This window comes from Aptenodytes forsteri, unplaced genomic scaffold (assembly GCF_000699145.1).
Source record: "Aptenodytes forsteri isolate BGI_AS27 unplaced genomic scaffold, ASM69914v1 Scaffold320, whole genome shotgun sequence".
Lineage (NCBI taxonomy): Eukaryota > Metazoa > Chordata > Aves > Sphenisciformes > Spheniscidae > Aptenodytes > Aptenodytes forsteri.
The window spans coordinates 275,161-285,106 of NW_008794890.1; the positions used below are offsets into that span (position 1 = coordinate 275,161).

At 41.9% G+C, this 9,946-nt stretch overlaps 1 protein-coding gene across 1 annotated transcript in view; it reads left to right on the top strand.

Moving 5' to 3' along the window:
• The window catches only part of RNLS (renalase, FAD dependent amine oxidase), an 80,389-nt gene that overhangs the window by 667 nt on the left and 69,776 nt on the right, over positions 1 to 9,946 (top strand). The window contains exons 2-3 of the mRNA XM_009275099.1: positions 856 to 1,034; positions 2,258 to 2,416. Of these exons, the coding sequence (XP_009273374.1) occupies positions 856 to 1,034; positions 2,258 to 2,416 (338 nt within the window). The remainder of the gene's footprint in view (positions 1 to 855; positions 1,035 to 2,257; positions 2,417 to 9,946) is intronic.

The following is a 9,946-nucleotide window of genomic DNA, read 5'->3' on the forward strand; positions in this document are numbered from 1 at the left end:
ACGCGGGGTCGGGCGGGTTTGGCGGCGAAGCGGCTTGCCCTTCCTGCCCTGCCCTGCCCAGCCCTGCTCATCCCTGCCCATCCCATCCCACGGGTGTCGCGGCTCGGCGGTTTTCACCCGTGGTGCAAATCTGCCCACGTAGGAAACGCAGGCGGGTGTGGCCCCGCTGCTTAAATCCACAGAGGTCTTTGCTTTCAAGAGCTAATGCACCTTAGAGTCGCCTGAATGCTATGCAGGTGACAGGAAAGCTAGGTATGAAAGAAATGTGAGGTGTCTTGCCTTTGCGGGGACACGATGTCTCTGCCCTGAAGAATGGCAGTGGCAGGCTGTGGGGGCGGGGGAAGGATCGCGTTGGTGGGGCCTGCTTGGGCTTGCTGGGTACACATGATGGTTCACTGTAGGCTGGGGAAGGGGATGGTGATGTAACAGTGATGTAAAAATGTGAAATTTGTGTGGAAATCAGGGAGAAGGCAGGTGTGTTTCAGGCACCTGCATCCAGCTGCTGGAATATTCCTGCGCTCCACAGTGGTGATGCAGTTTGTACTGATATTCAGAGTTCTAAGTAACTGTTGTATATGCCCCTGCCACAGTTAGTCCTGAAACCTTCAGGTCAAACCGCTAATAGCTTCTATTACAGGCATAGTAGGTAGCCTTGGTCTTATGTAAAAAGCCAGCCCCCAATAAAATAGCAAGGTTAGTTTGTCATTTTATAAGTATGGTTCCTGTTCATGCATAGCCTGGCTTGAAGCACAGGTTGTATGAGGTTGTTAAAAACTGTTCTCTAAATTCGAAAGTTAGGCCGGTCTTAACTTTAATTGTGAAAAATAATGACAGCTGCCGTTGGTTTCCATGCAGTGTATTTTCATCTCTGTGTCATTTGCTCCCTTTAAGCTTCTACGAGGAACTTCTGTCTCATGGCATCTTGAAACTGCTGACTGCACCCATTGAAGGAATGGTAGTGAAAGAAGGCTCGTGCAATTACATGGCACCCCAGGGCATCTCCTCGGTTGTCAAGTTTTATTTAAAACAGTCAGGTAATTTTTTAGATGCCCTTATATGAAATGAAAGGTTTTAATGATTGTGTTTTTGATGGCATTCTTGAACTGTCTTTCAAATTTAAATCTCCAATGAGAATGTTCAAGTTCCTTGTTTGTTTATGTATGTCTTGAACTTGCTTAGATGGATAAACATGTCTGCGAGCTCTATAAATTTCCAAGTCCTGCAAGCGCTTCACTGACTTCAGCTGCACTGCTGGCATATAAAAATCTCTATACAAATACAATGTCTGTAGGATCAGGAGCCAAGCTTATATTTACACCGCTGGCTTTAGCATATGAAAGTCAGACCTAGCACAATTAGGGCAGAGATAATTTAGTGGCAGTGAGATCATGGTTGAGAAGAGATTTGAGTTGCAACTTGAATGAAGTGAGTGAGTGGGTGTTTTTTCACGAGCATGTACTTAAGTTAACCGTGCTGTTTAACCGAGCAACTGGGAACATAGCAGTGAGCTACATCCTGTGTTTTGTAGAAATGAGCGCTTATGCAGTACGTGAGCCTACTGTGTTGAAACTCCTTTAGAAAAGACTGAAGGAGAAGATCATCTGCTAGTTTAAAGTGTGTAACTACTGCTTTAAGTGTAACGTGGCAGAACCACTTGTACAGTTTAGTGACTAACTAACTCTGGTTTGAAAAATGTTAGCTTTATGAGCAGTCAAGCCTTGCTCCTTTCATGTGATTGTTTTTGTCTTTATTTAATTAGCTGTTTTTTCAGACCCTAATCTTGCAAATAATTAACTACGTTCCTGTCTTCTGATATATGAGAGATGCTAACAGGGCAGCGCTCTCTTTTCCAGTTCCTGGGGGTATGCTTTGGTTGCTTACTCTGTGCTGTCTCCTGCGCTCATTGGATTTCACTCTGAATTGGTTCAGCTCACTAAAGCCACAGTAAACAAACATGACAAAGAGAGCAGCTGGTAATTTTCTCTCCGCTTACTGAGCTGAATCATGTCAGAGAGGAGTCAGATGAATACTAGCCCTAGCACAGGGGAGTGATAGGATCTTTTCAGTTGATGAGGATCCCCTCTTTTAATGTCATATGCTGGCTGTTAAACTGATTCAACCTAATTTGTGAAACTTTGCCCTAAGACTGTCTGTGTGATTTGCTGTTTGCAACTCATCCAGTTACTAAGGGAAACTACTCTGCATTTTCTCTGTGGAATTCACTATTACATATATTTTAACTTCTTTTTCCAAGCAGGTGCAGATGTCTTCTACGAACAGCATGTAACTCACATCTCTCTCCGAGATGGGAAATGGGAAGTCTCCAGGAAAATGGGACCGACAGAACAGTTTGATATAGTTATTCTCACAATGCCTGTTCCACAAATTCTTCAGCTGCAGGGTGACATTGTAAACAGTAAGTTCACACCTCAAAGTCGCAGGTATCTAGCCTAAAATGGCAATTGAGCATCTTGTATAGCAAAGAAACACTCAACAGTCTGAGCTGTCTGTTAATTTCTGCCAGAATAGGGTGAACCTGAAAATGATAGGAGGTAGGTAATTTCAAGGCCGTATGTGTGGCGCATGAGCGGTAACACCTTGATAGCAAAAATATCTAAATAGATGAGTCAATTTTTAATCTGATTTTAATTTTTTGCTGACTTCTAAAACAGGATTTGTCTTTCTGTAACTTCAAAATAGTTATTGAATCGGACAAGAGCCTCAGCTGGTCCCTGCGTGGTGGTTTCCTTGTTGCTATCTCTTTGTTGACATGTCATGCTGATTTTCAGTATGCCCTTGGTATGTCTGCAGTAGGGATGACCCAGGGAGTAAGACTTGAGTAACAGCTGTGCTGTGGGGAAAATCCCTAGGGCATTTCAGTGAGCCTAAAATCACATTAAATGCAGGGGAGGAAAAAGTCCAGATCAGAACTCTTTGGTCTCCAGTTTATAAGATGAAAGCCTCTCAGACCCTCCGGCTTGTTTGCTGTTTCTGGCTGCCCCCTGGGGGTTGTATTCCCTAAACATGAGTAAATCTCGATTATCCTTTCGTCATTTATTGGGGTGAATGTGTTAACAGTGCCATGGAGGCTTAGAAAGAGCAGCTCAGTGCTGAGAAAGAAGTATAAGTTCAGGTCTGGGCAAGTTTACTAGCTTAGGGGCATTGTCTCAGGTGTGAGACTTCCAGGGCCAGCTTTTCTTTGAAGTCAGACCGATAAATCCTGTTCACCAGTGCTAGCTCTGTGCATAGTCAGTGTCCATCCCCAGTGGGCTCCCAGCAGCGTTGTTTCTGGGAGGGCTGGTTAGCTGAGGTGCTGCCAAGCCTGCGAGCAGATTTGGTGTGTTTGCCATGAGACTTGATCTTTGCAGAACAGCCACCGTGAGGATTTACAGGGCAGAGATCTTGGTGCAGCTCTACAGGAGATGGCTCTGAGGGCTGATGCTGAGCAGAAGCCAGGAAGCCCAGCCAGGCCTCTGCTGACCCTGGCAGAGCCATCTGAAGTGTGCTGGGCTGTGGATTTATCACCTCTGTACACTACACTACAGCTGTAGTGTTGTACCAAAGACATGCTGCGTCTGGCTAATAACCTCTCTTTGAACTCAGCATGCTGGCAGCAGTGTAGGGGCATCCATGTGGCAGGAGTCAGTTCTGGTCAGACAGGGCTTGTTGCCTCTCTGCTGCCAGCTCCTGAAGTAGACACTTCAAAATTTGTCAGTTTTCTGCTCTCTGGTTTGTAGAAAAACCACTAGTGCTTGAAAGATGAAGAGCTGACTTTAACGCTTGGCTCCTTGTGCTCTGCTGTATCTTGGATTTTAACGTGTTTAAATACGTGAATGTGATTTGGAAGCTGTCTGTTAAAAGATATCAGAGCAATAGATGGAGGTGGTTAGAGTGAGCTGCCAGGGTCCATCTGAAGTTACTTTATAGTAATCAGGACCTGTATGAGGGAAAAGAAGAGGATGGGGCGGGGGGCAAGAGAAGGATGGATGGCAGCAGGATGTTGAAACTGCAGCAATGTGTCTTATGGTAGCAAATGGAAAATTGATGTCTGATCACGGTAAAGAAGAGAAGTATTTTCATTACAACCTCTTATTTTAAGCTTTGTGCCTAAAGACATAAAGATCCTGTAAGAACATGACTTTCTGCTATTTGTTGTTTTATAAGCTTTCTCATTTCCCCTGTCCCTTTACCATGGAAAGTAATGGTATCCCCACTGAATTTTCTTGGTTAGTGAGTGTGCTCTTTCACTTCATACTCTGAATCGTGTGAGCAGGGTAAACGTATAGACATCCTCTTCAGAACTACATATTTTAGTTTTAATAGCCATGTGTACTGTTCCTCTATATAAAGATAAAATAAACTAATGTTAAAAACATTGACTGGTCACTAACTGAAGCATGGCTTTGCAAGCATTAGAAAGTAAGAGGACAGTGATGTATAACAACTATGATGGGTTGGGCCGTTCCCCTGTCTGCAAGGAGAGACATCATCTCGTTTTTTTTGTTTTGGTTTGGTTTTTTTTGTTAGGCTTATTACAATAACGTAACATGGGATATTGCTCGGAGGTGTTTGCAGTCATGGCTGACTCTCAAGCTACTTCGGTTAGCTCAGCTCATAGCAGATGGGAAACCTCAACAGCCCAAACTGTACAAGCATGTGGGGACAGGTGTAATGAGGTGGCTGTTTGATTGCTCAGTGGTGTCATTACTGGGGTAAATGACTGTGGGTGTGGCCCAGCCTGTCCTTTCTAACGGTGGTCAATAGTGAATGTCCTGGGAACAGAAGAAAAGTAGAAGTAGTGTGTAGTACTGTTTTCTCAGAGTCTTCCTGAGGTTCCTCTAGTCTGCATCTCAAGGCCTTCCTCGATCAGAGTTGATGTCTTTGCAAATTGTTTTTCTTGGGGTAATTAAATCCTTTCATGTCCAAAAAGTGGGCACGTCCCCTTCAGAAGATGTAGTTAAGGTGAGCAGTTCATTTCACTTGCTCTTGGAGTGCTGGAACTGTCAGATGCTTTCCACAACATCCTTTTCTTAATCTTCTGTCTAACTGCAGGATTATCTTTTATCTGAGGGAACTCAGCAAATTCTGTCTTCTCCTCCCCTTCTCCCCATTTCTCTTCCTCTCTCTGTGTGAGACCGGCTTCCAGACTTCTGTCCAATTGTTAATTCTTCATCTCGAGCAACAAGGCTGACTCTCCATACCCTGGAGTTCCTTAGCATTGGAGCTATTGGCTTCTTTACTATGGCTAAGAAGTGAGGGGAAAATAGGTGAGGAGAATGTAAGGAAGGTGTTTCAGAGCCTGAACAGGGTGTAGATTTCAGATCCTTTTTGACTTACAGAGGGTCAGGGTACATCACTGTATCTCTAAATCTCAACCTTATATTGATTGCATGTCAAAGAGCTGAGTTTTGCTGGCAGAGAACAGGGGTTTCCTGGATCCACCTCTCTTGGGATTTAAGATGCAATTGCATGTGAAGCTTAAGGTAGTTAACTGTGGACAGCCGCTGAAAGGAATAGTCATCCTCTCCCCTCCATGCTGACACTGTACTGCTTTTGCCTCCTCTGTCAGCACTAGTGAGTGGGTACCACTCTGGGAGTCAGATCTGCTCCCTGTTTTGACCCAACAGTGACTCTGATGGTGCAAATGAATATTAGTTTTCACTTGGCTATGCAAGCTGATCTGACTTGTTGAGTGACTGCCTGGTCGCTAGCCTTAGCCTGCACATATGCTGAGGCTGCTTCCTTACCCGTGAAGCAGTTCAGTCATCTGTATGCTCTGGTCTTCCAAATCCAGAGGCAAAATTTGGTGATTCTAATGGAAGACATATTTGTGCATTCCTGGTATACAAACTAGCAATTCCAGTTGCTCCTGGACAGGGAGGTTCCTGCTCCTTGTTGCAAACTTCCCCCTTGCTGTCACTCAGGGTGGGAGGAATCATTTTGCTGCTGTGCTCACGCTGCAGCTGAAATGAGGGATGTGCAGAGTTGGAGGAAGGGGAGGGCTTTTTCCTTCTAGCAACAGCAGCCTGTGTGGCCAGCTCAAAGGTCACATGTAACTAATCTGAGACTGCAGGCAAGGGGCTTAAAGTGAAGAGGGGCAGGATTTAGGAGTACAGCTACCTTAATTGCTGATCTTGAAGGCCTTCATTATATCAAAGACAGACACTGAAGCTAAATGAAAGACGTGGCTTGGCACCTTGTGGTAATATTGATCTCAGTCACTGTTGTGATTTGTGATGAGCAGTGTCAATGGAGCGAGCTTTGGCAATTTCCCCAACAGCCCTGTTTTTGACTGTAACTAGCCTTTACTGCACGCCCTCCCTTTGTTTCAGTGTATCATCCCTACTTTGACAGCTTCTTAAATAGAGGCAGCTAGTTTAAAGATCTTCCATATCCTCCATCATTTTCGTCCACTTTTCCTATCTGAGGTTGCTCTATGAGATGCCTTTTCACATCAGTTTTGCTGCACACTGGAGATTGAACTGCTGACTGTGGACCTGCGCCAGGTTCCATTTTAGCCACTTAGGTATAATTGGATCTATCAGTTCAAAGCCGAATGAAGTTTTAAATGGATTTTGATGAGGGATTGTTAGCATTAACGTACAGATAAAGGCTGTAAAGTAAGTGAAGATGCAAAGGAACAGCTGTGTGGAGTAGGTGATGCTTTGATCCATTAATAAGCATTGGAATTAGCCTTTGATATTTGTGCATAAAAGAACCTGAGTTGGAGACTTCAGATGACTAGCCAGAAGTGGTAATTCACCCCTTGCAGGAATTCACCATTTTCCTGTTTGAGCCTTGAGATTGACTCTGTCACATCAGTACTTTCCCTTTGCTTGAGAATATTTAACTGTCTAAATATTGTATTTTTAAGCAGTGGTCCCATAGATGATTACTGTAAACATGGAGCATGTTTCTTTAATAACAAAACAGTTTGGACATCTATGCCTGTGTTTTCAGAGATGTCTCCTGAAATTTAGGCTCCTATATTTGTAGTTGGGTGCTTCAACAAAAGCATCATGCACGTGTGTGTGTTGTGAGTTCCTCTTCATTGCAGAACTAGTATGTGTGCCTACACTACGTGAATGGCCAGCACCTGGCAATCGAGTTACCTTAATGTAGGTGCCTTTAGGTCCAGTGGCTGATCTGCTCTTCAATTTGCAAATGTTAACTTGTATCTTTATTTCAGTGTCTTTAGGACATCTTTCTTTAGACACCTTTAGTATCCTGTTGTAGAAAGCAAATGAGGTGAGGCTTACCAATTTGAAACAGACCAAATTTTGCCTTCAGTGAGATGACTTACTAGTTCTTGAGTTTGTGTTCTGGCTTTAGGAATGAAGACTACTGACAGGGGAAATCACAGCCTACTTGAGGGAGGTCTTCTTTCACCTCCCAAGTTTTTTGAAAATAACTTCTAATTTACATGATATTCAGAGAATTAAGATTTTGAAATAATGACCCTCCCAAATTTTATGTTCAGTGGCAAAGTTTCCATTTTAATACTTAAAGCTCTGCAGACTAAAGCTTTTGTTAGGCTGATTTATTAGTTTGTGTCTTTTTCCTGTTCTTTAACCTTTTAGATGAGCCTGAACATTATGTCATTGTGAAGCTGTATACATTTAGGAGGAGACAGAATTAAGTGGCCTTTGGCAACCTAGAATTATCATTTTAAATGGACTGTGTGAGAAATGACTGTTCCAGAATTTCTCCTCTTATTAGTATAAAGTCAAAACTTAGATTAATGGAGAAGTTAGTGTAATACACACGTGTTTTAATTTATATATATAAAATATATATATGTATATATACACACACATATATATGTATATGTCTGTATTTACATATATAAAGTATTTTGTTCTGTTTACTTGTATTCTTTTGTTTTGTTTGTTTGCATTCTTTGAATTTTGCCAGCATTTATCAATTCATAACTGAAAGGGGGCAGGGAAGGAAGTGGCTTGCCTATGGCCAATCTTTTTAGATTTATTCATCTTTATTCATCTTCATTTTCAACCTTTATTCATTCCTTCTACAGCTATCATGCCCAAATAGACTTATCAGTTGCATATTTAGCAATAGCAGAGACAGAAGTAGTAATAATGCTGCTGGAAGTCATAAGCTTTGAAATCTCTTCAACTAATGAAGTTGTTGAATTGGTAGTCTGTGAAACAGGCATTCTTAGGGCTCTTTGATACTGGCATCTGATGAAATTACTCTTCACTGATTTGATTTGGTTGGTTTCCATTCAGAAATTGTGTTCCCCCTGTGTTTACTTGAAGTTACAGTAGAATTACTAAACCAAATTAATCAAAAGAAAAAAAATCTTTTTTGCAATGTCTTCATTTTTCCCCTGCTTTCCTTTCTTTACATAACATGCGGTATGTGAAGGGTTAGTAACTTTCTAAGCTTTTAAAATAGCTGAGTACTAGTATTGGGTTGAGGCAGGAGGGGAAAAGGGTTAGCTCCTTGCAACATGTTTGGAACAACAATAGGTGGCAGCAATCAAATGATGTTTAGGATATTCAGCTTGAATAACTACATTAAATATAGTGCACTTATTTTATTTGGTCTTTACGTATTTTGGTAGTAAATATTGTAGTTATGCAGAAGGTAAAAGGAAAATGCATAAATGTTTCTGAGTTTTGTAATGTAAATTTGGTGTCAGAAAATGAATAAATTTGCTTAAAAAGCAGGATCTTTGCAAATGAAAGGACTAGATTTTGCAAATGTTCATCATCTAAGTATTTCAGACATGCTGGACTGTTGTATTGGCTGCTGATGTTAGAAAAAGCCTAGATTTATATACAAGATTCCATATGATCACTAAGCAATATAGTCCTTTTCTGTGCATTTTCAAATCAGATTGACAAACTTTTTATTGGTTCTCTTTTTAGTAAGACATTTGGCAACATGGCAATTAAAGATTGCAACAATTTGCAGTAGTTTTTATCTGTGTGTTCAGAATGTTTTCATTAAGTTGCTGTACTTGGAATTTAAAATTACAGTTCTGCATGTTTAATCTGCTAATAAAATGGAATGGCTTGGCTTTTGTTTCAAGCCTGACCTATTTTTTTTTCCATCTGTGTGAATGTCCCACGTTTTAAATAATACAAGCTGATGAGAAGATACAAGTAAAATAGGACTGTATTTACATAGGGAGGCTTTATAATGTGAATTAGGAATGCACAACTCTGATAATTTTTCATGAGTCCCAAGTTCTTGCTGAGTGAATGTGTTTAGTTTTGGATAGCATGATGATAAATTCTGAATTTTGTAGTTCCAGTTCCAAGCAATCTTAGCAGGGCTTATCCAGGCTTTGAGTTTGTTCTCATTACCTAACATATCTAAAATGTCTAGTGTAAACATGTACACTGATTTGTTAGTTACTTATCAGACCTTAGGAGCTGAGGTCACACTGTGCAAATATTTGTGCTTTCTGGAAGTACAAGCAGTTGTTAGTTTTGCATGAGATTAGCTGTTGATATTAATGTGGTCCTTTAAAAACCTATCACTCATTTGACATGGAAGCATCCTAATATTGACTGAGGTTGTGATAGTGGAAGGATCTGTGGTGGTAAAATTGGGCAATACAGTCTGATAGAAGTGCGAGAGGCTATCGTCTGGATTATCAGTGCTGCAGCTGAAACACGGGGTGTCTTACTCTGTAGTGAAACCCTCTGTCCTTGCCTGTAGGAGAGCTGTTTGCACGATGCAGCCGGACAGAATACAGCTCTCCTTACCTGCAACCTAACAGTTATGATGAGCTGTTCTCCGTTTTCTTTCTGGCTGTGGATTTCACCTGTGAAAACAGGGCATCCTGTCCCTACCTCCCACTGCTGGTGTCAGCTCCACCTCTTACCTTCTACTGCACTGTTTTGTACCCTCCTGCGAATTGATCTGACTCACCAATCCAGCAAGGGGGGGGGGAAGCGGGGGAGGGAGGGAG